General features: G+C 35.7%; 3 protein-coding genes across 8 annotated transcripts; 1 reads left to right on the forward strand and 2 right to left on the reverse strand.

The window, feature by feature from the left end:
• Nucleotides 1–3487: 3487 nt before the first annotated feature.
• LOC105262695 (cytochrome c oxidase subunit 6C-like) lies at nucleotides 3488–5152 on the reverse strand. Its single transcript, XM_011298410.1, has 3 exons — nucleotides 5017–5152; nucleotides 3847–4006; nucleotides 3488–3709 (listed from the first exon to the last, which is right to left on the reverse strand). The coding sequence occupies exons 2-3, from the start codon at nucleotides 4002–4004 to the stop codon at nucleotides 3640–3642; spliced, it is 228 nt and encodes a 75-aa protein (XP_011296712.1). The 5' UTR covers nucleotides 4005–4006; nucleotides 5017–5152; the 3' UTR covers nucleotides 3488–3639.
• A 4132-nt stretch (nucleotides 5153–9284) lies between these two features.
• Nucleotides 9285–14966, reverse strand: LOC105262696 (trafficking protein particle complex subunit 2-like protein). Of its 6 annotated transcripts, none has more exons than XM_011298413.1 (6): nucleotides 14936–14966; nucleotides 13588–13725; nucleotides 11988–12057; nucleotides 11837–11924; nucleotides 9486–9565; nucleotides 9285–9410 (listed from the first exon to the last, which is right to left on the reverse strand). In XM_011298413.1, exons 1-6 carry the CDS (start codon nucleotides 14949–14951, stop codon nucleotides 9368–9370), a joined length of 435 nt encoding a protein of 144 aa, XP_011296715.1. In that variant the 5' UTR covers nucleotides 14952–14966; the 3' UTR covers nucleotides 9285–9367. The 6 variants fall into 6 exon arrangements, with proteins under 6 accessions (XP_011296715.1, XP_011296718.1, XP_011296717.1 ...); XM_011298416.1 differs by lacking the exons at nucleotides 13588–13725; nucleotides 14936–14966 and adding exons at nucleotides 12389–12456; nucleotides 12548–12764 and having other exon boundaries at nucleotides 11988–12160; XM_011298415.1 differs by lacking the exons at nucleotides 13588–13725; nucleotides 14936–14966 and adding exons at nucleotides 12389–12478; nucleotides 12548–12764 and having other exon boundaries at nucleotides 11988–12160.
• Nucleotides 14967–16475: 1509 nt separating this feature from the next.
• Nucleotides 16476–22547, forward strand: Rs1 (Dead-box helicase Rs1). Its single transcript, XM_011298419.1, has 4 exons — nucleotides 16476–16713; nucleotides 19454–21371; nucleotides 21869–21950; nucleotides 22310–22547. Exons 1-4 carry the CDS (start codon nucleotides 16636–16638, stop codon nucleotides 22362–22364), a joined length of 2133 nt encoding a protein of 710 aa, XP_011296721.1. The 5' UTR covers nucleotides 16476–16635; the 3' UTR covers nucleotides 22365–22547.
• The last annotated feature ends 1436 nt before the right edge of the window (nucleotides 22548–23983 follow it).

Consider the following 23983-nt stretch of genomic DNA (forward strand, 5'->3'; position numbering starts at 1 on the left):
TCTGCTCATTATTATTGTAAAAAAGGAAAAATCTATTAAACAACAACTAATTACTCCCAAATTATAATTATGTTCTCCTAAATTCCACCAAATTACCACCTAAATATTTATGAAGAAAAAAGTTTGAAAAGTTAATAAAAAAATTATATTTCTTCCAAATGCACAGTGCCCTAGAAATTGGGAAGTTGACTACTCATATTAATGAATTGAACAACTGAGCTATTCAGATCGATAGATAAAGGTTTGCGAGTCAATGATAGACATAAATTATTGTTTGACAAACAATATACGATTTTTAATTAATTTTTTTACAAATTATCCGGAAGCATGCCCCTTTTCCCAATAAATTTATTGATAAAATTCTCCACAACCTATGAATCGATTCAAAATCGTTCGTAGGTGATTGATAGATAATAATTATGGTTATACAATTACCCATTACCTACATAATTTCAAAAAAGGGTTTCCGAGTCGGTGAAGCTCATTTGTGACTGGAGGGGGGCTGCCATGTTCTATGCTACAGCTGACTTATTTCGTTTCGGAGTGCTCCAAAACGCAGAGTTTTTTTGTATTTAGCTGTATTCAATCTCAGGTAATTTAATTAATTATGAGGGCTTATTCATCCTAAATTCATTCACAGAAACATATTTGTTCTCATTTAATTATATTTTTTTGCTAAAAAAGACGGCGAAGTGATCGCACTATATAATTGGTTTCAAATGATTTCGAGTCTTATTTTTTCCGTTACGCCTATATATACATACAATCGATTTTTTTTTAAGTAAAATATTTATATTCCTCTGTATGTTCGGATTTTTTTTTCTAGTCGATGAGTACAAGCCTGATTATCTGTTAACGTCATTTGGACTTTGGCTTAGACTAATAAAGAATTCACCCACGTGCTTGTGATTTCAAAAAGGATGCGCGTTTCGAAAAATGTAGAAATAGCAAGCGAACATCTTTTTCTCGAAATGAAAGATGACAGGGTCCGAATAGTTACAAATACATAATAGGATGGTGAGCTAACTTCTGCTGTCGAGAAATTTCGTCAATGGTTGGCATATTTCAATATGTTGAATTAAACCTCTCTTCATCAATTTTTTCCCTCAACATATAAGAAAATAGTGCTAATAATCATAATTAATTACAAACTAATTACACCAAAGGAAAAGAGTTCAATGGAGTTGAACAATATAACTAAAAAATGCTATTATAAAAATTGTCTGTGCAGTAATTTCATTCATGTTTTTTTTTCAGATAACCGTTCAGGAACAATGCTCGAGGATAAGGAGTCATAGTTTTTGGCATCTAACAGAAGATAAAACAATAAATACATCGTAAGTAATAAGTAATAAATTAATTAATTAGTTAAAGTTAAATTCATCATCTCAACGGTAAAAATGAATTACTCCATTCAATTAATCATTCTCCCAATTCAAGAATGTTTATTTAATGAATTAACTATTGAAATTGGTTTATAATTTGTTCAGACTCCAGTAGGAATGGACTTGAAGTTTTCCGGCGAGGTCATACGCCTCCAGCCCTCCGTGGATGGCTCAACTTCCGGAATTTCGCCCCCCAAGCAAAAGAACAACTGATCTGTAGGAGCGGAGTGACCTGAGGGCAAATTTGTTACGCGAAAAAACCATAAAATGTACACCTCGATGTTCAACAAACGTATTATCATGAATAAATAAGCAATTTTTATGAGCACTAACTTCTTTACCCACTGCAATAACCCCTGTTCCCCTTGCGCATGCGCACAAGTGCGCGCGATTTCTACTTTTATGATAAATTATTGATTATTAATGAAATAACCATTTCCAAACATTAGTTGTAGAATCAATCGATTATCCAAATGATTTTACGTCGACTGATAAGGTCAAATGTAAAATTATTTGATACTTCTGCTAAATATACGTGCAATTTGCAATAATCAATATTAATTAATATTTGTATTTCCAAATATCGAAAATGATTTTCTAAATATGTCCAAATGATTTCCTAACGATAGAGAAAGTCAATTATAAATTATTCAATTATCATCTGCTAAGGATATGACGCTGACATAAAGCGCGCAGAATTCTTCCCCTGGGCACCCATGGCCCTATACACTGAGAAAAAATTCTACCACAAATTAGTGTGCTATTCACCAACCCATGGGACCAAACCGTGGTCAACAAAAAATTCGAATGACCCACCCGAAAAATTCAGATGTGGCACCCTAATTTTTGAAGAACTTACGCTACTTTTCCGTGAGACTCCCTTAAAAATTGGGGCGCCACATCCGAATTTTTTGTTGACCACGGTTTGGTCCCATGGGTTGGTGAATAGCACACTAATTTTTGAATGGACTCAGACGAAATAATGATGTATTTTTCTCTCCGTGTAGCACCTATGGCAGGTTAGGACGGGCCGAGTGACGTTATAGTAAATTATGCTACAAGGGCTGAAAGCTATTTTAGCAACATATTTAATTAGAATCCGTGGCTTCAGGGCAACCATGTGGCATATGTTACTTTATACTACGGGGCCCATCCAACTAAGTGTTTTATTGCCCAAGGGAGGTAAGTAATAGACAGGCGATAAACGAAGACTTATCTCTCTCGAGCAAAGGTGGGCAACCTCCACTCTCGGTGCTACTCCGGCTGCCGACCTCTATTAGGCAAAATTGTCCCAGGCTACAAAGTTTATGGCTGCACCCCCTTTGGGCCCATGATGCCCTAGTAGTAAAAAATAATGCGGATATTCCGCATAAACTTGGTGGTCGGAAAAATGAAAAAGGAACATCTTGAATTTTTGTAATGGAAACATTCCTTCAATTATTGCATCTTTTGTTATTATTTTTTTGATTGATTATTGGTTGTTTTTGATCAACATAAAAAAAAGAAAATTCGTACCTTCCATAGTTTCCTTGAAAATTAAATATTGCTTCGAAAATAATAATTAAATATTATCAAGTTGTTAATAAACCTGGCTTGACAAGCATTTTCAACCTTTTCGTTTAGTGTATTTACTCGGCAAGCCGAGTGACATGAATTAGTATTATGTTACAAGGACTGAAAGTCATTTTGGAAATGTATTTAATCAAAATCAACGCCGAAAATATGTTGCTAAATTGTTTTTCAGGCCGTGTGTGACATATGTTAGTTTATGTTACAAGGTCTGACCAATCGAGCATTTTTAGTGCGCTAGGAAAATAAATAAAAAGTAAGGCGATAAGCGGCCACTTACCTCCCTAAGGCGTTAGAAGTACGAGGTTAGGGCGGGCCAAGTGACATAAATTTTACTTTTAGGATATGCATTGAATAGCGTATTATGCCAGATGTGCGTGATGGAGTTTTTGACTTGAGGGAGTGCTTTGGGCCCGTAATTTGCGATTCTACCGTGCGAAGTGAGGTTAGAACTACCTGATTACAGGCACCTATGACATGAAATCCTTTCTCCTTGCCGGGTTTAATTTCGTCGATATAATATTAGACGTCAATTCTTTCTAAACCATTTTTTTAATTAGTAGCTGAATGATTCTATCTTACGGTTGGATTTTGCAAATTATTTCAAAATTGCAAGCTTATTAATCTTTTCATTACTACATAATTTTCATTATATTTTTAATATTATTTTATTTTGATGAAGATTTCAGAGAGGTGCTGACTCAAGGAGACCGTTTTCCTGCATTACCTTGAAGTGCTTCTCTGGATCATACGTCCTGAAACAATTAAATTATAAAAATCAGCCTCGTGCTAATTACCGAAATTAGAAGAAATGCACAAAAAAAATTGAATTATTTTTAATATTCTTAGGAAGCTGGAAAAATCAAAAATAGCAATTGTGAATTTATTTTACTTATGGAATTCAGCATTTCGTTTCTTCCTTCGATCAACATAGAAAATTTTGAAAAGGAGTCCAGCACCCAGACTAGTGCATGTGGCTCCAATCAGATGGAATTTTATCCTCTTGGCGAGGAACCCTCGAAGTTGAGGTTTAGGAAGAACTGCACTCATTTCTGCAATAATACAAAAAAACATACACTAAGCATTAAAAAATGAGTAAAAAGAAGAGAAATCAAAGAGCGTGGAGAGTTCGATGGGAATAAGTTCATCTATTCTTCTCAACTCTGCTTATTTCATAGGTAGTAGTAGCTTTTAAATAATTTTGTTTTTATTATACCAAGATAAGACCTACATAATTTTTTATACTGCCTGGACTGAGTTGCAGAGAGACAGTATTTACATTTCTAGTATATTACATTCTGTTGTGCATTCATATGTTCATTTTATGTATTTGGAAAAACCTGTGTGACTTTTGTAGTCATATTAACGATTTTTGAATGTATAGATTATTGTCAAGAAAAGGTGCATTTGAAAGGGGTTGATTTTAGTGGTTGGGAGGGGCTTTCATGGCTTTGTAGGTTATAACAATTTTTAAATGCAGTGATAAATACTGTGCAAATAAAGCCAAGTATCCATCATTTACATTCCTCGGCTATATTTTAACAATGTTTTTATGTGAAAGTAGGAGAATAAGAATAAGGTTTAAAGAAACTCAGGACGGACCAGGCAGTTTTCTCCAGTATTTACGTTGTATTGGTTGCGGTGGAAATTTCTTCAATATTTATGACTACAATTATACGATGATCATTTCTCCTACAGATTGTTTTGCATAAAATTTAATTCCGAGCTTTACCTCTAAATTTTTATAACTGTGTGTAATGTGACTAGGTGCTAAGTCAAAAATAAGCAGTTAAGAATTTCCATCGTGGAATCAATGACGTTGACGACGTTCATTACTGTACAAATCTGATATGCGTATCGGAGTGTAAAAGTCTAAATTGTATAATTCCATGGAAAATTGATTCATTTTCCGATATTTTGTTACGGAGCGAGGACACAACCTATAAATTTTCTTACATAATCTCTTTTTCCAAGGACTAGGTGAGTGAACCTCTTGAACATCTCGAAAATATCAAAGATAAAAACTATTTTAAACCAGATTAATGAAAAAAAAATGTCATACCTCAGAATCTTAAGTTATTACAATTGCAATGATCAAACTTTTTTTTTTCACTGTTATTTTTCAGTCTTTTCGCAGAAATTATAGGAGAGATTTGCGAACGCCAACGGCAGCGGTTCAATCAAAGAGGATTGACTAAAGTAGAGGCTCAGTTGTGGGGGTTTGAGTGACCCCAGCGTAATCGTAGTACCACACCCCAAGAGAGGGAGGGCGCCAATAACCAAGTCCAATTAATCCTTAACCAAAATTTTCAAAAAAGGATCAGGGGAGCAATACCTCCTCATGCCCCCCTGATACTTTTTCGAAGATTTTGGTTAAGGGTTAATTGGACTTGGTTAAGGCTTAATTGGACTTAATTAAGGGTTAAGTAGATAATATTCAGAGGCCGTGGGTATGGACAAGGCAGAGCGCGAACCCGAGTATGCCGATAATTCAAGAGGGGGCCGTGACCCAGGCGCCCTCAAACTTCGTATTTTTACGTTTCCGACCATTCCATATCATTTTCAGGTAAAATGAGGGAATTGAAAAATCAAACAATTGCGATGCCTCCATTCGGAACAAAAAAACGAAAATGTGGCAATATCTAGCGATTTTTATGTGAACAGATATATATATATTTATAGCTTTGTATGGTGCCCACAGATGAGTATTCTGAACAAAAATTGAAATCCGTGAGTGGTTCATGTGATATTCAAGGAAATGCATTCACGAAAAGGGTGTAATATCTCTGGAACTGCTTGGCCGATTGCACCCATTGAAAATACGAACCTTTTATGTTACGAGACCGAATGCACGCTATAGCGTGCTGTAATTATAAAAATCATGATTGAAAATTTAAAAATTAAATGAGTTCTGAATTAAAAATAGCCGCCTCAGATGACTGAACCAATAAGGCATAAGCATGCCAAACTTTCGAGATATCAATAGTTTCCATGTTTGTCCTTTTTATAATAGGCTAAGAGCTACAAGTATACAAAAATTTAATAGGTAGGACCCACTGAGACGTTTATTTTAAGAAAAGAATGAAATTCTTGCAATAAATGCTGAGATATGAAGGAAAAAGAAAATTTACAAAAGATGGCGGATCAAAGTAAAAGTTTTTTTAAAGGTTGATAATAGCTATCATAAGTTGCAAACTTGAATTTTTCGCTATAAATTTCACCGTATTTATGGAGAATTTTCTTGCAATTAATGTTCAAAATTCCTAATTTTCCAACGGACCCATACAGACATGATTTAAAAACATCGTTTTTTCACGTTTCATAACATTCTATATAACTTGCAATTGAAATCAGAGAATCGAAAAATCGGTCAAATAGAAGGCTTCCATTCCGAAGCGAAAATGAAAACTTGTAAAGTTCAAATTTGGAATTTATTCTTAAACGATCAATTTTCGATTTTTTATTTCCAATTTTTACCACGAAATTAACGAATTAAAAATTAGTATTGGGAATCAATCAAATCAATTTGATTATCATTTCAATGTTTTGAGGTAATAATTATCATAATTTTAAATTTTTATGAAACAAAAGACTTGGAAGCACTCTTCTACCCCCTGTACCGCATTTGTCGAACAAACGGAAAAACGTAATTTAAGGTGGTTGTCGCGCGACAGTCTCTGTAAAAAGTTTATCCGCTGTAAAACGGGCCAGTTTAGAACACAATCTTTTAGCGGTATATAGTCTCACTTGATTGATTGCATTGTGCATGGATAGCTAAAGCATAACTATATATTTTCCATATTAACTATTTTCAATTATATAAATTTATGAATTTCCGATAATTATATTCCGTAAACCAAACGGTCAATCGATTTGATTTTTTTTTCTGTATTTCCTCCCACGATGTATATTCCACGTTTTTTTTTATTTCTGAAACTGTCGAGCCGTCTCCGACGTCCCCCCAATGAGTGGCCGTTTTGTAAAAACTTACATGGGATGGAACGGGAAAGATCGAAAGGTGCAAGAGTGATAGAAAATTTTTTTCTGCCTACATGCGCCGAAAGTGAACATTCTAACCTCACTTCGTTCGGTTAGAAACGTCACTTTCGCCGCATATCGACAGAAAAATCGTATGCAACCCTCGGGAGGATAATCAGACAAGCATTTCCCACGTGCATACAAAAATTTTGCACATGGGAAGGACTTGTCTACTTTTCCTCCCTAGGTGAGCAATATACTATCGGGTTCTATCATTAGTTGCTTCAATTGTTACCAGAGATGGAAAATAAATAAAGGTGTCTCTATATGGTAAGATTTTTAACGCGTAACCCTCGTTCTCATTGGTCATTCCGAATAAAACTCGTTTTGTCATTGATTAATTGGCAATGTTATCATCAACATAACGAAATCGAATGGCGCGCGTTCATTCTCGTCTTCATAGATTCCAAGCAATCCGACACCTCGTCCGTCGTCCTAATGAACTTGTACCCTCTGTTATACTTGGACCTTAGCCTTTCCTTTTCCACCATCTCTCCTTCTACATCGTCCCATTCAGTCCTCTCTTTCATTCTCCATTCATCCCTCATCGTTTTGCTCACTCTCACCGATTTACTAAGCTTACATCAATTTCGCTTCTGTCTAACTCTCTGAGACACTCCTCGACTACCACGTGTCCCTTCCCACTCAACTTCCGCCCAAAATTTCAGACATCTCGTCCCTGACCATATACCCTGGACAGTCTTTGCTCACTGCAAACATCCGCTTAATAAAACTATCCTCCATCGCTTCTATCTTCATACATCAATTCCAACCCCATCGTTGCTCACGCTAACGCATCAAACAGCCATACCCTTCTTCTCCAATCATTTCTGGCATAATCTCCTCTTCTAATGGCAAACCTCCTCTTTCCAATCACCCAAAATCTCGACATTATCCCATCCGCCACACCCGCTCTCATTCTTACTTGCAACTCATCACTCTCATTTCTCGTCAGCCAGTATCCGAATAAAATTCAGAATAATAATGATAATGTTGTAATGTTCAGTGCAATCTGACGTCTTATAAAAAAAAGCGATTAAATGTGACAAAAAATTGTCCGAATAAGCATTCATTATCAGACATGTTATTAATTTAATTGCTATAATAACTTAATACAAAAAAAATTTCATAGCAATTACCGCTCGCCTTTTTCGAATTTATTCCAAATTATACATTCTGTTTCGACACTGTTCACAATTTTTGATAAATCTCGTATTTTTTTAGTATGACAATGATATTTTTATTTTTTTTTTTCATACCATTATACCATACCATGTAATTCAAAGGAAGGAAGAGAATTATTCAAAGGAAAATCAAGGCGAAAATTGTTGGTTTGATTTATAATGAGACTATCTCTACGGCATTATTTGATCGAGAATAATGAACCAGCCAAATTTATTTCATTTATGTAAATAAAAGTGCAGCGACATTTAAATATCTCAATTTATTGAATAAACAATGTATTTTTTAATGTAAGATTTGCCAACAGATTTTAAAACATTTCGTGTCGCTGCTGGTTGGACTAGCATAGATAATTCAAATTCCAGGGCCGTCCGATCTGAAATGCTTTCTCAAAGTGAAGATAGAGGTCTTGGTTTAATAGGACAATTTGTTCCGCTCTACATGTGATTTATATAAAAGATTCACTTTAGGTGAGAAAGGATTAGTGAATCATTAGTGTGAAACATGAAGGCATTGGTAAAATATAACTTTTGAATTGTGTATTGATTGCTTGTCTTCATTCCTGCATACAAAGTTCATATTTTTTTCCGATAATTGGAAGAAACTTGAGATCTCTTCGTCAGCTTTTGAGAAACCCAAATACGACCTTAACACTGCAAATATTACGAAAAAAATTTTGGGCAAAACGGGTGCAAATCCAGTTCAGTCAGGAATAACGCTTTAGTTGGACAATATAGTATTTTTATCTTTTACAGAAAATAACGATGACTATGGAACACTGATTCTAATGTTTTCTTTTCAAGTTGGCAGTGATCTGCATTCTATCGCTGAGTATTCTTTTACAAGCTCAAGAGGAGAAAACTCAGAAGAATCAGCGAGCCAATGTTAAAGCTGGTAATTATAATCTTCAAATATTATTTGCACCTTTAACATGAAATGAAAAATTAAGTAATTATTCGATTCGACAGGAATGTCACGAGTCAAAATTAAAGTTTTTAGAGGAGAAAGGAGAGAAAGCGATGGGGAACAATTCATACCATGGGGATATTGGATTTCTCAACCAAACGATATATAAAATGAATAATGAAAAAAATACTTCAAATAGTGGAATATGTTTTCGAAAATCATTTATGCCAACGGGAATTATAAATAATATTGTTCACATAAACGTAGAATATTTTTAGAATAAGACATCATTCAAATTCCATTATTTCATTCACCGATGAATCGAATGTTCTGTGAAAAAATTTGGTGATTAAAAACTTAATTATTAACATTAGCGAAATAAGGCAGGAAGATTCAAATTCTTACTTAGATATTATTTCATCCCCTGGTAAGTAAAATGGATTGCAAACTGCATTCGAATATGCTAGATGAAGTTTTCTGAACATCTGTAAACAAAAAAGATTGTTAAAAAAATCATTAGAAGCGGGTGGTAGACGAGTAACAGCGAATTATTCTCATGTAAGTTGTGCAAATTCTATTGGTGTAAACATTGGAAAGTTTTGTCAATTGAAGGAACGTATAGATCCGTACGCTATATGTTGAGATTATTGCCGATGCTTAACCAATAACGGTAGTACGAAATATCAATCATACCGTATTTCTTTCCAGAACGCTGAGATTATTAACTTACATTAAATTTGTTAATTAATTTTGGGGTGTTTTGAAACTTTGTAATCTTTCTCGCATGAATAAATCCAATATCAGTTTTTTCAATTATTTTCCTCCATTCTACCATTTTTATTCTGGAATAGAGTTAAAAATATATACAACACTAACTTCCGCGAGTCCACGTATTCGACTGGGAGATGTAAATGGGTGGTTTGAATAGATTTCTGGATTTATTCTAGCAAAATAGCAGAAGATTCGTTTCATGAGATAAAATAATTTTCTACATATTCTGTTATTTTTTTGTGCTGTCTCCGGATAAAATCATAGACTTCTAATCTTTTATTCAATTTCAACTGAGATTCATTGACTTTGCATTTCTTTGAAAAATTATTTTTTTTTTTTTATCAATTTCCCAATTCGACTTTTTTTTCCAAAACGTAATATGGTCGAGAAATTATTTTGAAAAAAGTTCATCTTAGAAGGAAAAAATCGATTAGTGATGTTGATTAATTTTGTGCAATGAACGGGACCTTGTTTTGTTATGACGAAGTTGAGCAAAAGTATAATGTTTTACGCACTTCACTATAGAACATTTAGAATGGTTTGCGGTACTAAACTAGCCATTTACCCCAATCAGTTTTAAATTACACATTAAAGAAAGTCCTCGAGAAATGGAAATAAAGAACGGCAAAGAAAACGGCCTATAAGTTTGCCTGAAAGTTAAAACTGTGAAGAATCTTGCCGAACAGCCAGTCGCCGAACAGTCTCTTGAAATGAATATTAAAAGACGAACCAGCATAAGACTTCTTAGAAATCAGTGTCGAGGGACGATGAATTGATTGGACCAGAGCCCGGCAACCTGGGCTCATCGGGCTCACGAGGCTCCACTACCTGAAGATTTGCCTGACATTGTCGTAAATCACCCGATATAACGGGGTCTACCCCTTTTACGCACTAATAGAGGTTGGGAGCATGTCTTGCTCTCAGAGCAGAGGTTGCTCAACCCTGAATTAGCGTATATGTAATATATAATATACTACATATTCATCTACACTTGAACAAACAGTAATATACGCGGTCATGAGGTAAAGCAAAGAAGCTATTAAAAAGAAACAATCGAAAGATGAGTTTTGCGCTATATTATTACGATAAAGTAGAGACTACAGAGAAGATGTAATACTGAGAAAACGAATATTGGAAAGGGTTATAAAGATGGGTGATATACGGTCTAACAAACGAAATTGACACTTTTTCACACTTGCCACTTTTTCAGTAGATACTGCCCGCAAAGTTGGTGTATGAAACTACCAAAGCAATACAATTTCAAATATTAATTCAACTAGATTGCAGCAATTCAAAAAGAGAGTTGGACAAAATATGAGATAATATGAATACCTAGGGTAAATGCGATATTATGGAAATTCAAAGAGATTGGAGTTAAATTAACCCTTTCTCCCTCATTTTTTTGTTCTTTCAAAATTCAAAAAAAAGTTTGGAATAAAATGGACACCTGCTTTTTTGGCATACCATAAATAGTAATTATTTTATTTGATGATTCGAATAGGAGAAAGATCAGTTATTAGAATGCATTGACATCCTATAAAATCTATGAAACTGAATGAGTATTAGCACCGCTACACCTCTGCACCTATTCTATAAAATTATATTGAATATTTTCTACTCATGCAGCGTGTTAACGTAAACAGAAAGTGCCGGGGGAGGGCGAGTCAGAGTATTCCGGGCAATTATAAAAACCTCCAATCAAATCAAGATGAATGGATTATTTGATTGCCGGTGTTAATTTGTGTTTTTATCGAATTTTTTTTTTTAGTTACCCTAGTTCCTCCGTCTCCGAACAGGGGACAATTCTTTTTGGGGATCTACTACTTAATTACCGAAAAAGAGAATCTTCGGATTTTCATCGATGCGATTTGGATTCAACGTTATTAATTCATTATATCATTGAGTGGAATCGATGGATGACATGAGGATAGCTGCTCACGTAACTCGTTCACTGTTTATCGACCAAATAAGCGATATCGAATTACCATTCTCACGTCATTATCTCGAAAAGATGCATTTGAAGATGGCAAGACCACTACAAATTTGACTTTCGTATTTGGAGCATATCCGAATCTGAAAAAATAAATAAAATTGAATGAAGGAAATTGATAACAAAGAGGTAGATGCGGTACATACATTTTGTGTTCTTCTGTGGAATAGAGAAGTCCCAAGAATAATTCACGGCTGTCAGTTGCTGCTTTGTTCCCTACATTCAATTTTTCCTCTATTATATCAATCGATGTGTGAATCTTATAGTGAAACTGTAGGGCGATTCTCTGAGAGGCACATTTTATGTACTTTGCAGAATTCTGGTAACATTAATTTCCATTAAGAACAGATAAAAACTTTACGTCAAAAAAACTTGTTCAAATGAAGTTGCCGAAAATAGTTCCAGCGCAACATGGACCTTTGGGATAGAATAGGTTCTTAAAAAATGGTGAAACTATTCTTATTTTCCAAAATTGTGAAGTGACTTTGAAAATAATATAGTATAGAATAGATACTCATATGCTACGAAAGATTAATATATTACATACCAAGTGCGTAATTATGGATTTATACATAGCGCCCAGAGTTCAAGTTAGGATCGCATGATTCTGCGCACCTATGGCACGATCGTATATTTCCTAATGAGTGCCGAAATATATTTTTGACAAATATCTGTTCACTCGAGAGAAGTATGATTCATTAATTACCGCTTTTCTCCAGTCGAATCGTATCCATGGTGTCTCCATTACTTTTCAATTGCAACCATTACATCGATCTGGTAGATTATTCTGTCAATTATGGGCCAGTTTTTCTATAAATTAATTCTGGTTGACGATAAAGTTAAAATCCCTGATTGGCGGAGCCCAGCGGTGTAGGGTCTTAACTCACCTTTCACCACACGGTTAACTTACCGAATAACTGGCCCTAAGTGAATTGTCTGTGAAATTACTTTTTATTTGTCGTCGACAGTTATTATAAATGAGCTTTTTGCTCGTCTCCAAAGCATTTTAAAAATATTGAAAATTTTTAAAATAAAACTATTGAAAATGAACCACCATTGGAGGAAACCACCTAACGTCATATCCAGTATAATCATCCTCGAGAGCAATATGATCATAATAATTAAAATCTAATTAGAATCGTCTTTCGATTGCTGGGCTGGAGAAATACACATTGGAAACGGGAATTCTCTCATGTAAATAAATATTTGGTAAAAATATGTTTTTCTGAGTGTAATGTTAGGACTGTTTTCTTTTAATGTTGGGTCCGCAAAAGTTTTTCAGAACAAAATAAAAAGTCAATTAATGTATATGTGACCAAAGTGAACTATAAAGTGAGTTATATTGCTAATAAGGGAAAAAAAGGGAGAGGTCGAGGTTCCTATCGTATCATATTTTTACGTTATATTACGATATCAAATGCAGATTTCATTATTCCATTCAAACGATGACTGTTGATTATGGGCGATATTCATTATTTATAAAATTATCAAATTAATCCGTATCGAATTCCTGATTTAACGTGGCAGTGAGTTTATCACTTGAACTGACTGAATCAATTGGAATTTTGACATTGCAGAACTTGACAATAATTTTAGATAATCCGGAATTTTGATAATCGCAATCTAATTAAAACTAGAATTTTTGATCATATTTATGCTGCAGAACTACTTGCAGAGAGGTATCACTTTTCACTCCATACCTATAGATTACGCAAAAAAACGAAAACAGATCCAATGAAAACTCACTTCTTTCCCAATTATTGCAATACACGCAGCCATTCTGATGCCAGAGTTTGAGATACAGTTGATACCATGAAGAATAGAGTAAGGAGGCCGAACCATAAAGAATAGAGTAAGGAGGCCGAACAGTAGTGGGAGAATGTTCTAAATGTGACCCCCGGGTACTTACCCGACAAAAGTCAGTAATTCGAAAAACGCACTTATAGACTCGATTGTACATCGTTAGTACATGATTGTACCTATAAAATTTTTGTTTGTACATCAACTGATTAATGAAAAAAAATTAATTAAATTTCGGCATGATCTTGGCCGACAACAAATTAAAAATTGATCAATAAAACCAAATTAGGGGTGTTTTCCGAAGGAAATCGTTTGTACATTACGAATTTCATGTTCTCGTCGTTTGCACTTGATTGTTAATGAGTTAAATCCATTTGAAAAAGCATGGCTTAAGTTGCGCGTTCCTATACTATCGACCTCTGCGCATTGTTCTGTGTTTAAATGGGTTTTTATTGCATTATTCTTTGCTTTACGAGTATAAACATTGAATCTAACAGGAATGGTACTATTGAAATGTGGATTCTCCATCAAACTTTCATTGAAAGAAATATTGCGCGCATCTACGTCATAACAAGTCAGGTGAGAGGGGCCGTGGTGAGAGGGGACAATTCATTTTTAGCCACCAGCTTCATTTCGGAGTGCAGTGGAGAGTCATTTTTGGAGTGGAGTATTATTGAAAAGCATGATTGGGGAATGTCCTTACATTCGAATTAATCGTATGGAAATGCATTAACCATAATTTTGAGGAAATCAAAATTGGATTTTGGTTCAATTGAGAGTAAAATCCTTCTCCTTTATGAATCCCTTAGATGGAGCTCAATTTTTCAATTTGTTCCTAATTTATAAACATTTGAAAAAAGTCATGAGCCTCCATTTTACCGCACTGCCCCCTATATACATTAACGAGTAGCAGTGATAGGATCTGCGAAAACCCATTTAGTTACAGAACAAAGAGCAGAAATCGATAATATAGAGACGCGCAACTTAAACCATGATTTTTCAAATGGATTTAACTCATTAACAATCAATGTACAAACGACGAAAACATGAAATTCGTAATGTACAAACGATTTCCTTCGGAAAACACCCCTAATTTGGTTTTATTGATCAATGTTTAATTTGTTGTCGGCTAAGATCATGCCGAAATTTAATTAATTTTTTTTAATTAATCAGTTGATGTACAAACAAAAATTTTATAGGTACAATCATGTACTAACGATGTACAATCGAGTACATAATTGCGTTTTTCGAATTACTGACTTTTGTCGGGTAAGTACCCGGGGGTAAGATTCACCCGTGAAAACTGTCATGGCGTAGTCTCATTGATCACGTGATCATGGTTTATGCTCATCGCCATGTTGAATATGGCGGCGCACATTCTCCGGTCAGTTTTGGGCAATGCATGGCGGACTCACATGAGCGACTAAATTCATACGGAGTATATTTTCACTAGCGCCACCGCGGCCGCGGTGTTGATCACTGCTGAAAATGATGATTTAAATGAATGTGACAAATTTTTTTTCTTCAATTCTTGGCTGACATGATAATAATATCGTGCCTGGCATACAATAATAAAAACCCTTCGATTATTTTGCAATTACATTGAAAAGTGATTTTAAGTTACCTCTTATCAGCACCCAACAATTTGTTACTACACTGTGTCAGAATGTTTATATTTCATAGAAACGGGAATAATAAATAAATTTTTGAAAATTTGTATGTATAATGACTTGATAAGACACAACACGACTAATTAATCAGTGTATCACAAAGAGACGATTTTAAGCTCATTTTAAACTGTTAATCACTTAAATTTTCTACGTTAACCAAACATTCTACGTCAAGTCAAATTATTGAATCATATAATTCTCTATAAACATAGTCTTTCACTAAATTGGATTCTCTTTGATCCCCCAAATATATTCGTAATGAGTCCCAAGAACGTACCCGTGATAATGCGACATAAAGTTGTCCATGATTGAAAATATCTCGTCTGAGGTCAATCCCAATTTTCTCAAAAGTTTGTCCTTGTGATTTGAAATAATACACTGATTAATTAGTCGTGTTGTGTCTTATCAAGTCATTATACATACAAATTTTCAAAAATTTATTTATTATTCCCGTTCCTATGAAATATAAACATTCTGACACAGTGGCGCTAGTAATTGAAGCTCAGGTATACTCTGCTTGTTATACGCATGCGCTTATGATATTGGTTATGCTCATGCCCATATGAAAAATTCCCATGATCGATATATCGAGAATAGTTACAATCGATTATCTCCATGAAATCCGCCATGTTCGATTAATGGCCCATCTCTCTTTTTATATAGGATCCATGAAATCCGCCATGTTCGATTAATGGCCCATCTCTCTTTTTATATAGGATAGGATAGTTACAATCGATTATCTCCATGAAATCCGCCATGTTCGATTAATGGCCCATCTCTCTTTTTATATAGGATAGGAATAGGAATATAGGATTTTTTAAGTTTATTTTATTTTTCATTAAAACTTTTCATTAATCTCGAAAAAATTTCCTTACGCAGATAGAATAGATATACATGTTTTTAAATGATTGGAATTTAATTTTATGTCAAGAACAATGTAATTAAAGATCTTTTTATTTTCTTAGCTAAGGCCAATTGCAATATCCGAATATTTCTATTTTATTTTATTCAATTAAGACAAACAAAGATAAAAACGGATATGATCTAATGAATAACCAATATATAATTAATAACCTAATTTATTTTTGTTTTTTTTTTTATAAAAAAATTATTTTCATAGAAAACTACATAGTGATCAACGCACCGGCCGCTTGCGGCCGGGGCGGCGCTAGTAAAGTAAAAATACTTTGCCATGTGCTTTGCAGTGAGCTGTACTACGAACAATACAGGCTCACCATTAGGTTAACACCATATCGAATCTGTAGTTATTGGTTGGATTTGTACAAAGTTGATTACTGCAAATGATAATTTATAAGTGAGAAAAATGGCCGATTTAATTAAGACAATTGAAAACGATGAAGACATAGTGAATTTCTCGGACAACTCGGATGAAGAAGAGGACGTACGTATTGACCCATATAGCATATACATATTGTATGTTATAGTTCATGGAATAAAAATTATATTGCAGTACTTTCTGAACTCCTTCATCCAATAAACTTTCTCTGAACTGTGTATATTTTGAGTAAAAATTCTGAAACTATTGGTTATGTTATGTTTTTTGACAAAAAATTCTATGCATGAAAAGGTATAGGTGCAGTCAGCCCAAAATCTTTCAGCCAGTACGACGTAACTCGCAGAAATGTAATGTCACAGAACGGCAAGAATGAACGCATGTCCCCTAGAAATACATGGCTAGAATTTTCGAGGTTTAGCACCCAAATGCTATTACTTCAGAGCATTTTGAGTTACAGTTTCAGGTTAATCGATGTTGTAGTTTTCGAAATATCTTTTCTCCTACTTGATATAGGTGATGAGGCAATTTTTACATAACTTTCAGTGCCTTTCGCCGAAAAGCAAGATCATCCTACGATTATGTATAAGTTCCTTAATTTTTCGAGTATTTTACTCTCCGTGTACCACTTCGGCTATCCACACTCAGAAACAGATTCCCATTTCCGAAATCTTACTGTGGGGAACGCAATTCATTTTTATCACCATTTATAGATAGGATAGATAGGGTTAATGAAATGATTTGCATGATTATTCAAGAGGGAAAGTATACAAATGGATCACAAGCTCTGAGCCCATTGAATGAAGACTAATCCACAAAATATCCTTCAGCAGAAGGTTTGACGCCATTGGTTTGACATAACAGTGATAGTTCTGTATCATTCATCATTGAAATTCTGGCATAAAATCGAAGACCTTTTAATTATCATCAATATTAGAGTAATAACTGCATAGTTGTTCAAAAGCTGTGGCTAGAACCCGTTATCAAAGAAATAAAAAAAATTATATGAATCTATCACTGCTATCACTGCGCGTAGACTCTAACTGTTAGAGCGCTAGGTTGGCAGGTGGAGAACTAGCGTTCCATTTCCGGTTTGGAGGATGTCAATGGTTTTTATGCCATTAAATTTGTTTACATTACCATTATATTATAATTCTCTTAGCATAAGCTACTATTTGAACGCTCTAATTTACACAGTTTCATCGTCCGAGCGGTAGCCTCGAGCCGAATGACTGGACCTGATCAAGGTTTTTTCCCATGAGGTTTTCCCGTCGACTCTCGGTGTAATTGTGGTAGGAATGTGGAAAGGAATAAAATGTAAAAAAACCCGAAAGGGTATAAATATGGACTAAAATTCAAATATATAAATCTATCACGCGTTTCGAGTAGCCCACGGAAAAGTCCTTCATGACTAGAGATGCAAATCGGTATCACATCAATGATGTGCAAAAAAAACTGCCTCTGTATAGCCCACCGCCAACATGTGAGGTTAATATACTAAAGTCAGCATAAGTTTTTACTTCTCTGGGTACCCCCACTCCACGTAGTTACCACTTGTAACCATGTCCCCCACTCCTAAAATCAATGTTAAAACTTATGCTGACTTCAGTATAACAACGTAAGTCAGATTCCACTATGATCGATAATATGAAAATCGTCCGTATCATACACCCAAAAACAATATATCTTATTTCAAGATTTTTAATATCTGAAAGTACGCCTTAATTTGAATTTGCTAAGAACTTAATTTCCTATTTGGAATTATCAAATTGGGGCATGTGGCAGCTCAAATTTGAAATATTTGAAAGTCTCAACATAAGATTTGAAAGTTTTAATTTTAACTTGAAAATGTTAACAAACAATTTGATTGCAAATTGCAAAACGTATGCAAATTTCAAAATGTGGTGTAAAAGTGTGGGAGAACTTGAGATCAACCACAGTATGTGCTCCTCGCTTGCCCACTCCATGGAGGTGAAATACTGTACACTATAATGATAATGAATCAATAATTGAAAAAAAAATGCATAGATAAAGAAAAAGGGGGGCATTATGAATGGACATCAATATCACGATCAGACTAGTATGCCAAAAGCTCTGAGTTTTGCTTAAGGTAGTATTCCCGCTACATCATGAATCAAGCTAGAGTACTGATGACTTTGATTAGCGTGGTAATTTGGTTTGACATCATTGCTCAACGGCTCACACGCCTGTGTGATGTGTTTCAATGTCCGTGTTGTATTTCTGTAATGAGACATCACCTACCCTGAGTAGCGTTTAATCTAATCTCCACATTTATAGCACATGAATTATGATTTTTCGACGCGCAAAATGTTCTTTAACATCTGCACTTACAGCTTAAAAAATTTCATGAAAAACTCATCATTGGAATTTTCAAAACTAAAGAAAAACCGTGAACTGCCATAAGACTCAATGTTAATGGTAAACAATTAAAAAAATTAATAACTATGGTTCTGGCCCATCCAGGCATCCAAAAATTCAACTGAACCATTACATATTTGCATCAAAGTCTATCTGCATGTCAATTTTCATAAAAATCTCATCGTTGCTTCGATATAGCGGAATACTACCGTAATGACATACTAATGACATAAAATTCCATGTGGTTTCATTCTTGCTCCGCCGGATTTTTCAAAAAAGTTCTAAAACATTAAAGCAAGATCACGAAAGCTGTCTCATTTTGATATTAGTTATAACGACATCTCACCGTACTAATTACAACCACCTTTAATATTCACGTTTCTGTTCAGTTCTTCACTATTTCACAATTTTTGCAAACACGTCGCGTTTTTTACTCCTTATAATTCAATCTTGAAATGTCTTCTTACAGTATCAGCCTCGAAAACAGAAGAAAAAAGAACACAAGGATTTTGACAGTGGATTTCACTTTCTCTCTGATGACGCGGATTACAATTACGATACTTGGAACGACCTAAATAAATATATAACACGCACAGCAAAAACTAAGCTGGACGATAAAATTAAAAGAATACGTGGCAATAATGGTTTACACACTACGGATCCGTCACATGCAGAAAACAAAGAAGAAGTGGATGAAGAAGGGGATCCGTACATCTTCAATGACGATTTCCGCAAGGACATCTTTAAAACAAAGACGTCAAAGGGCAAGAAGAAATTCCTAAAACAACCCGAGATGATGGAGTTCGAGGAATGCGCACCCGTCGACGTTTACGCTTCATTCTACCAGATGAACCTATCACGGCCTCTCCTAAAAGCTATAGGAACCATGAATTTCATTTCCCCGACTCCAATTCAAGCAGCAACGGTTCCCGTAGCTCTGATGGGTCGAGATATCTGCGGATGTGCTGCTACAGGAACTGGTAAAACCGCTGCCTACATGCTGCCTACTCTGGAGCGTCTTCTCTATCGTCCTAGAGATGGTCCAGCAGTCACCAGAGTTCTCATCCTAGTCCCCACTCGAGAACTGGGGATTCAAGTCTACCAAGTGTCCAAGCAGCTTTCCCAATATACGACTATCGAAATAGGTCTCTCTATTGGAGGTCTAGACCTGAAAATCCAAGAGGCAATTCTCCGCAAAAATCCAGACATCGTCATAGCCACCCCAGGACGATTGATCGATCATCTCACAAACACTCCAACTTTTTCTCTCAATAGCATCGAGATCCTTATTCTTGATGAGGCTGATAAAATGCTGGATGAGTACTTCGCAGAACAGATGAAACATATAGTGAAACAATGCGCAAGAACCAGACAAACAATTCTGTTTTCAGCAACTATGACAGAAGAAGTGAATGATCTTGCCGCAGTCTCTTTGGACAAACCTGTTAAAGTGTTTGTAGGGTCGAATCAGGATGTAGCCTTCAATCTCCGTCAGGAATTTGTACGAATTAGAAGGGAGAGAGAAGGAGATCGAGAAGCTATTCTAGCTGCCTTGATCTGCAGAACTTTTCATAATAATGTAATGGTCTTCGTACAGACAAAGAAGCAGGTGCATAGACTTCACATCCTTATAGGATTATTGGGGATCAAGGTGGGGGAATTACATGGAAATTTGTCGCAGCCCCAGAGATTAGAAAACCTGAGAAAGTTTAAGGAAGAGGAGATTGATGTATTGTTGGCCACTGATGTTGCGGCTAGGGGTTTAGATATTAGTGGAGTCAAAACCGTTATTAATTTTGTCATGCCAGCTACTATTCAGCATTATATCCACAGGGTTGGAAGAACTGCGCGAGCTGGCAAGGCTGGGGTCTCTGTCAGTCTCGTTGGAGAGCATGAGAGAGGCCTCGTTAAAAGTGTAATCAGACATGCAAATAATCCAGTGAAGAATAGGATTATTGCGTCAGATATTGTAGAGAAATATTGTGAGAGGCTAAAAGAGCTGGAAAAGTCAGTGGAGAAGATTCTCGAAGAGGAGACAATAGAAAGAGAACTTGCTAAGGTGGAGAACCAGGCGAAGAAGGCGGAGAGATCCTTGAAGAATAAGAATCAGGAGACCAGAGGTTGGTTCCAATGTTGTAGGGAGAAAAATTTCGCGAAGAAAGGTTCAAGACTAGTCGAGTTCACAAGAAAAAAGGAGAGGAATCTGGTACAAGAGAGCAAGCGGCAGACAAGGAGAAAAACAAAAGAGGATGTGAATTCGGTGGAGGAAAGGGCGAATAAGGAATTAGATAAGGTGGCGGAGATTCAGGCGAGGGCTGCCAAAAAAAGCGGAAAATTGAAGAAAATTAGGACAGTTATTGAAAATGGAGGAATGCGACAATACAATGGTAAGTCGATTAAAATATACTTGAGAAAGTGAAGAAGCCTAATGGGTTTGTCGTCAGCGTACTGGCCCTAATGACCAAACTGTCCCAATAACGCAGGTTCGAGTTCCGATGACGAAAATTTTTAGGAATTTATTGATTTTGATATATTAGAAAGTTTTGATACTTTTTCTTTTAACTTGGCGAAAGATTGCACTTTGGACAGGAATTATACTGTACTTGTAGTCCGCGAAAACGAGGCTCAATCACTTGTGAAAAAATAACGAAATATTTTTTTTTTCGTATCAGTTCTGATTTTATTAAAGGCAAAATATCTATGAACATTGTCGGTACCGGAAAAAGAGATTAGTCATTGTTGAAGGGCGATTCGGTTTCATCAAATGTTAACATGTTAATAGATATTAAGTGTACACCTTTAATGAACTGCGTGAATTATTTGTTAGCTATTCACCAGTATCTATTTAGCCACCATTTGCCTCTCATAATGTTTTTCATTTTAGGTCCCAAGAAACGTGCAAAATCATCTTTTGCCTCAGATCTGACAGACATCGGCAGAAAGGGAGTAAAGAGATTACGTTACGAGTGAGTATCCTCTAAAAGATCCAAAATTCATTATACTCGAACATAGTTTCATCACTGATTTACCGACAATGAAAAGTTAAAGCGCTACGAGCCAAAAAATTTAGGTGATCAAAATTATATAACATTGTGTCAATTCAATGCGCTTTCAATAAGGGCATGTAAAAAGTAATGCCTTGTGGATCGACCTTTGCGCAATGATCGGCAAAGATAACTTTTTATCTGTGTATTTTTTTAATTTTATCCTTGTTTAAACAGTGGTCGAACTCTCCCGAGTATAATGATCGGAATAAAAGACCTTCAAGGAAGGAATTACCGTCTGAATGTGAATTTTATTAATCCATGAAACTTTATAATTCTAGAGCAAACAAAAAGCAAAAACAAAAATTTAAAAAACGGCCGAAAAACCAGACGTGAGAAGAATTCTGAAGGAAAGGTGGAAGATAAAACTTGAAGAAGGATTAACCTATTAAATATCTAAAAAAATTTAAGAAATATTATAAAGCCATGTTCTCCACCGTTATAAAATAAAAAAAAACAGAAATATGTTATCTGAGCTTGAAAAAATAAACAATGCTTTTTGAGGGATGGCGGTAACGATGTGATTAGTTTGATTCGCAGCGGGAAAACCTACAAGAAAATTTTTCAGAGATCTCCTGTCGCAACCGGGAGGTTGCAATTAAGGACTATATCTGGTAAAATTTGTTCCTTCAGTGGCTATGTAACATTACCGTAGAAGTAAAATTTTCAATCGATTAATTTTTCAAGGGCGAAGACATTATTTCTCAAAAATCAAATTGTTGTCCACTTCATCATCATGTTACGCAGCGATTAAGGTAGTATTCCCATATATCGAAGCAACGATGAGATTTTTTTATGAAAATTGAGATGCAGATAGATTTTAATGCAAAAATGACTCAGTTAAATTGTTGGAAGCTGGCATCAGAGATTATAGGGCAGATTGCCAGCGCCTGTACAAAATTTTCAACAGGGTCAGAGCCCGTACCTGTAAGTAAAGCAGATCGAGAGCCCGTACCTGTAAGTAAAACAGGTTGAGAGTCCATGAGTGTCGATAATTCTCAGGGCCGTGCGTGTCGATAATGTTCAGAGCCCGTGAGTATGGATAAGACAGAGCGCGAGCCCCAGAGTGTAGATAATTCGGCACAGCGTGAAACCGAGTGTCGATAATTCGAGGAAACCGTGACGTGGAAAACATTTGATATAAAGCGGAGTGGGGGTATGATCAAGAAACAACCGATGGACGGAATGAAAAATGAGTTTACTCTAAAAAATTCGAAAAATTGTTAAACGAATTCGGGAAAAATTGTCACGCAAATGGATACTCAAACGATTGAGAATCGTCTGAAATGTGGAGATTTATGGGTCCCTCGGAAGTTTTTTTTTTAAACGATATCTTTTTTTCAGTGGTACTGCCTCAGTGTCGGCGTAGTGGGGGCATAGGGATAGTCTATCCAGTTATATAGAGAATCACTGGCCCTACCTTTCTGACACTCACGACCGCCTCGAATTACCGACACTCACGGGCTCGCGCTCTGTCTTATCCATACTCACGGACTCTGAACATTACCGACACGCACGGGCTCTGAAAATCATCGACACTCACGGGCTCGCGACCTGTTTTACTTACACGTACGGGCTCTCTGGGCGTAGTTCCGTAGCCCTCGCAATGAATCACTCGTCAAAGGGTGTGTTCCGCCAGGGAACAGTACAAGTCCAGTAATAGTGATTTCTAGTGCATTTTAGATTTGGTAAGTAGAGGTTGGTACTGTTACTGGAGTTGTGTTTCACACGGCTAGTAACAGTAACAAGTGATGTCACTAACTAATAAACAGTGTTCAACGCTGAAGTCTTCCGTTAAGGCCCGGGTGGAGGGATTTTTGCCCGACATGTCCCTAGGGAATTCCCTAGAAAAAACGTGTTTTACGGGAACCCAAGCTTCTACCCTGCCACACTCATCCCAGCTTCAACCCTTCATTTTTTTCCTTGCACTCATTTAACCATCAACCCCCTATTTT

Source organism: Fopius arisanus, unplaced genomic scaffold (genome assembly GCF_000806365.1).
Source record: "Fopius arisanus strain USDA-PBARC FA_bdor unplaced genomic scaffold, ASM80636v1 scaffold00010, whole genome shotgun sequence".
NCBI classification, from domain to species: Eukaryota; Metazoa; Arthropoda; class Insecta; order Hymenoptera; family Braconidae; genus Fopius; species Fopius arisanus.

Coding starts and splice junctions, on each gene's coding strand:
- LOC105262696 (XM_011298412.1), bottom strand. CDS start 13,683: ATGGTTCGGCCTCCTTACTCTATTCTTCATGGTATCAACTGTATCTCA. Junction 12,161..13,587: donor TTGCAATAATTGGGAAAGAA/GTGAGTTTTCAT, acceptor TAATGTTACCAG/AATTCTGCAAAGTACATAAA. Junction 9,411..9,485: donor GGGGATGAAATAATATCTAA/GTAAGAATTTGA, acceptor ATTTTTTCACAG/AACATTCGATTCATCGGTGA.
- LOC105262695 (XM_011298410.1), bottom strand. CDS start 4,004: ATGAGTGCAGTTCTTCCTAAACCTCAACTTCGAGGGTTCCTCGCCAAG. Junction 3,710..3,846: donor CGAAATGCTGAATTCCATAA/GTAAAATAAATT, acceptor TAATTGTTTCAG/GACGTATGATCCAGAGAAGC.
- Rs1 (XM_011298419.1), top strand. CDS start 16,636: ATGGCCGATTTAATTAAGACAATTGAAAACGATGAAGACATAGTGAAT. Junction 16,714..19,453: donor ACTCGGATGAAGAAGAGGAC/GTACGTATTGAC, acceptor GTCTTCTTACAG/TATCAGCCTCGAAAACAGAA. Junction 21,951..22,309: donor GTAAAGAGATTACGTTACGA/GTGAGTATCCTC, acceptor TTATAATTCTAG/AGCAAACAAAAAGCAAAAAC.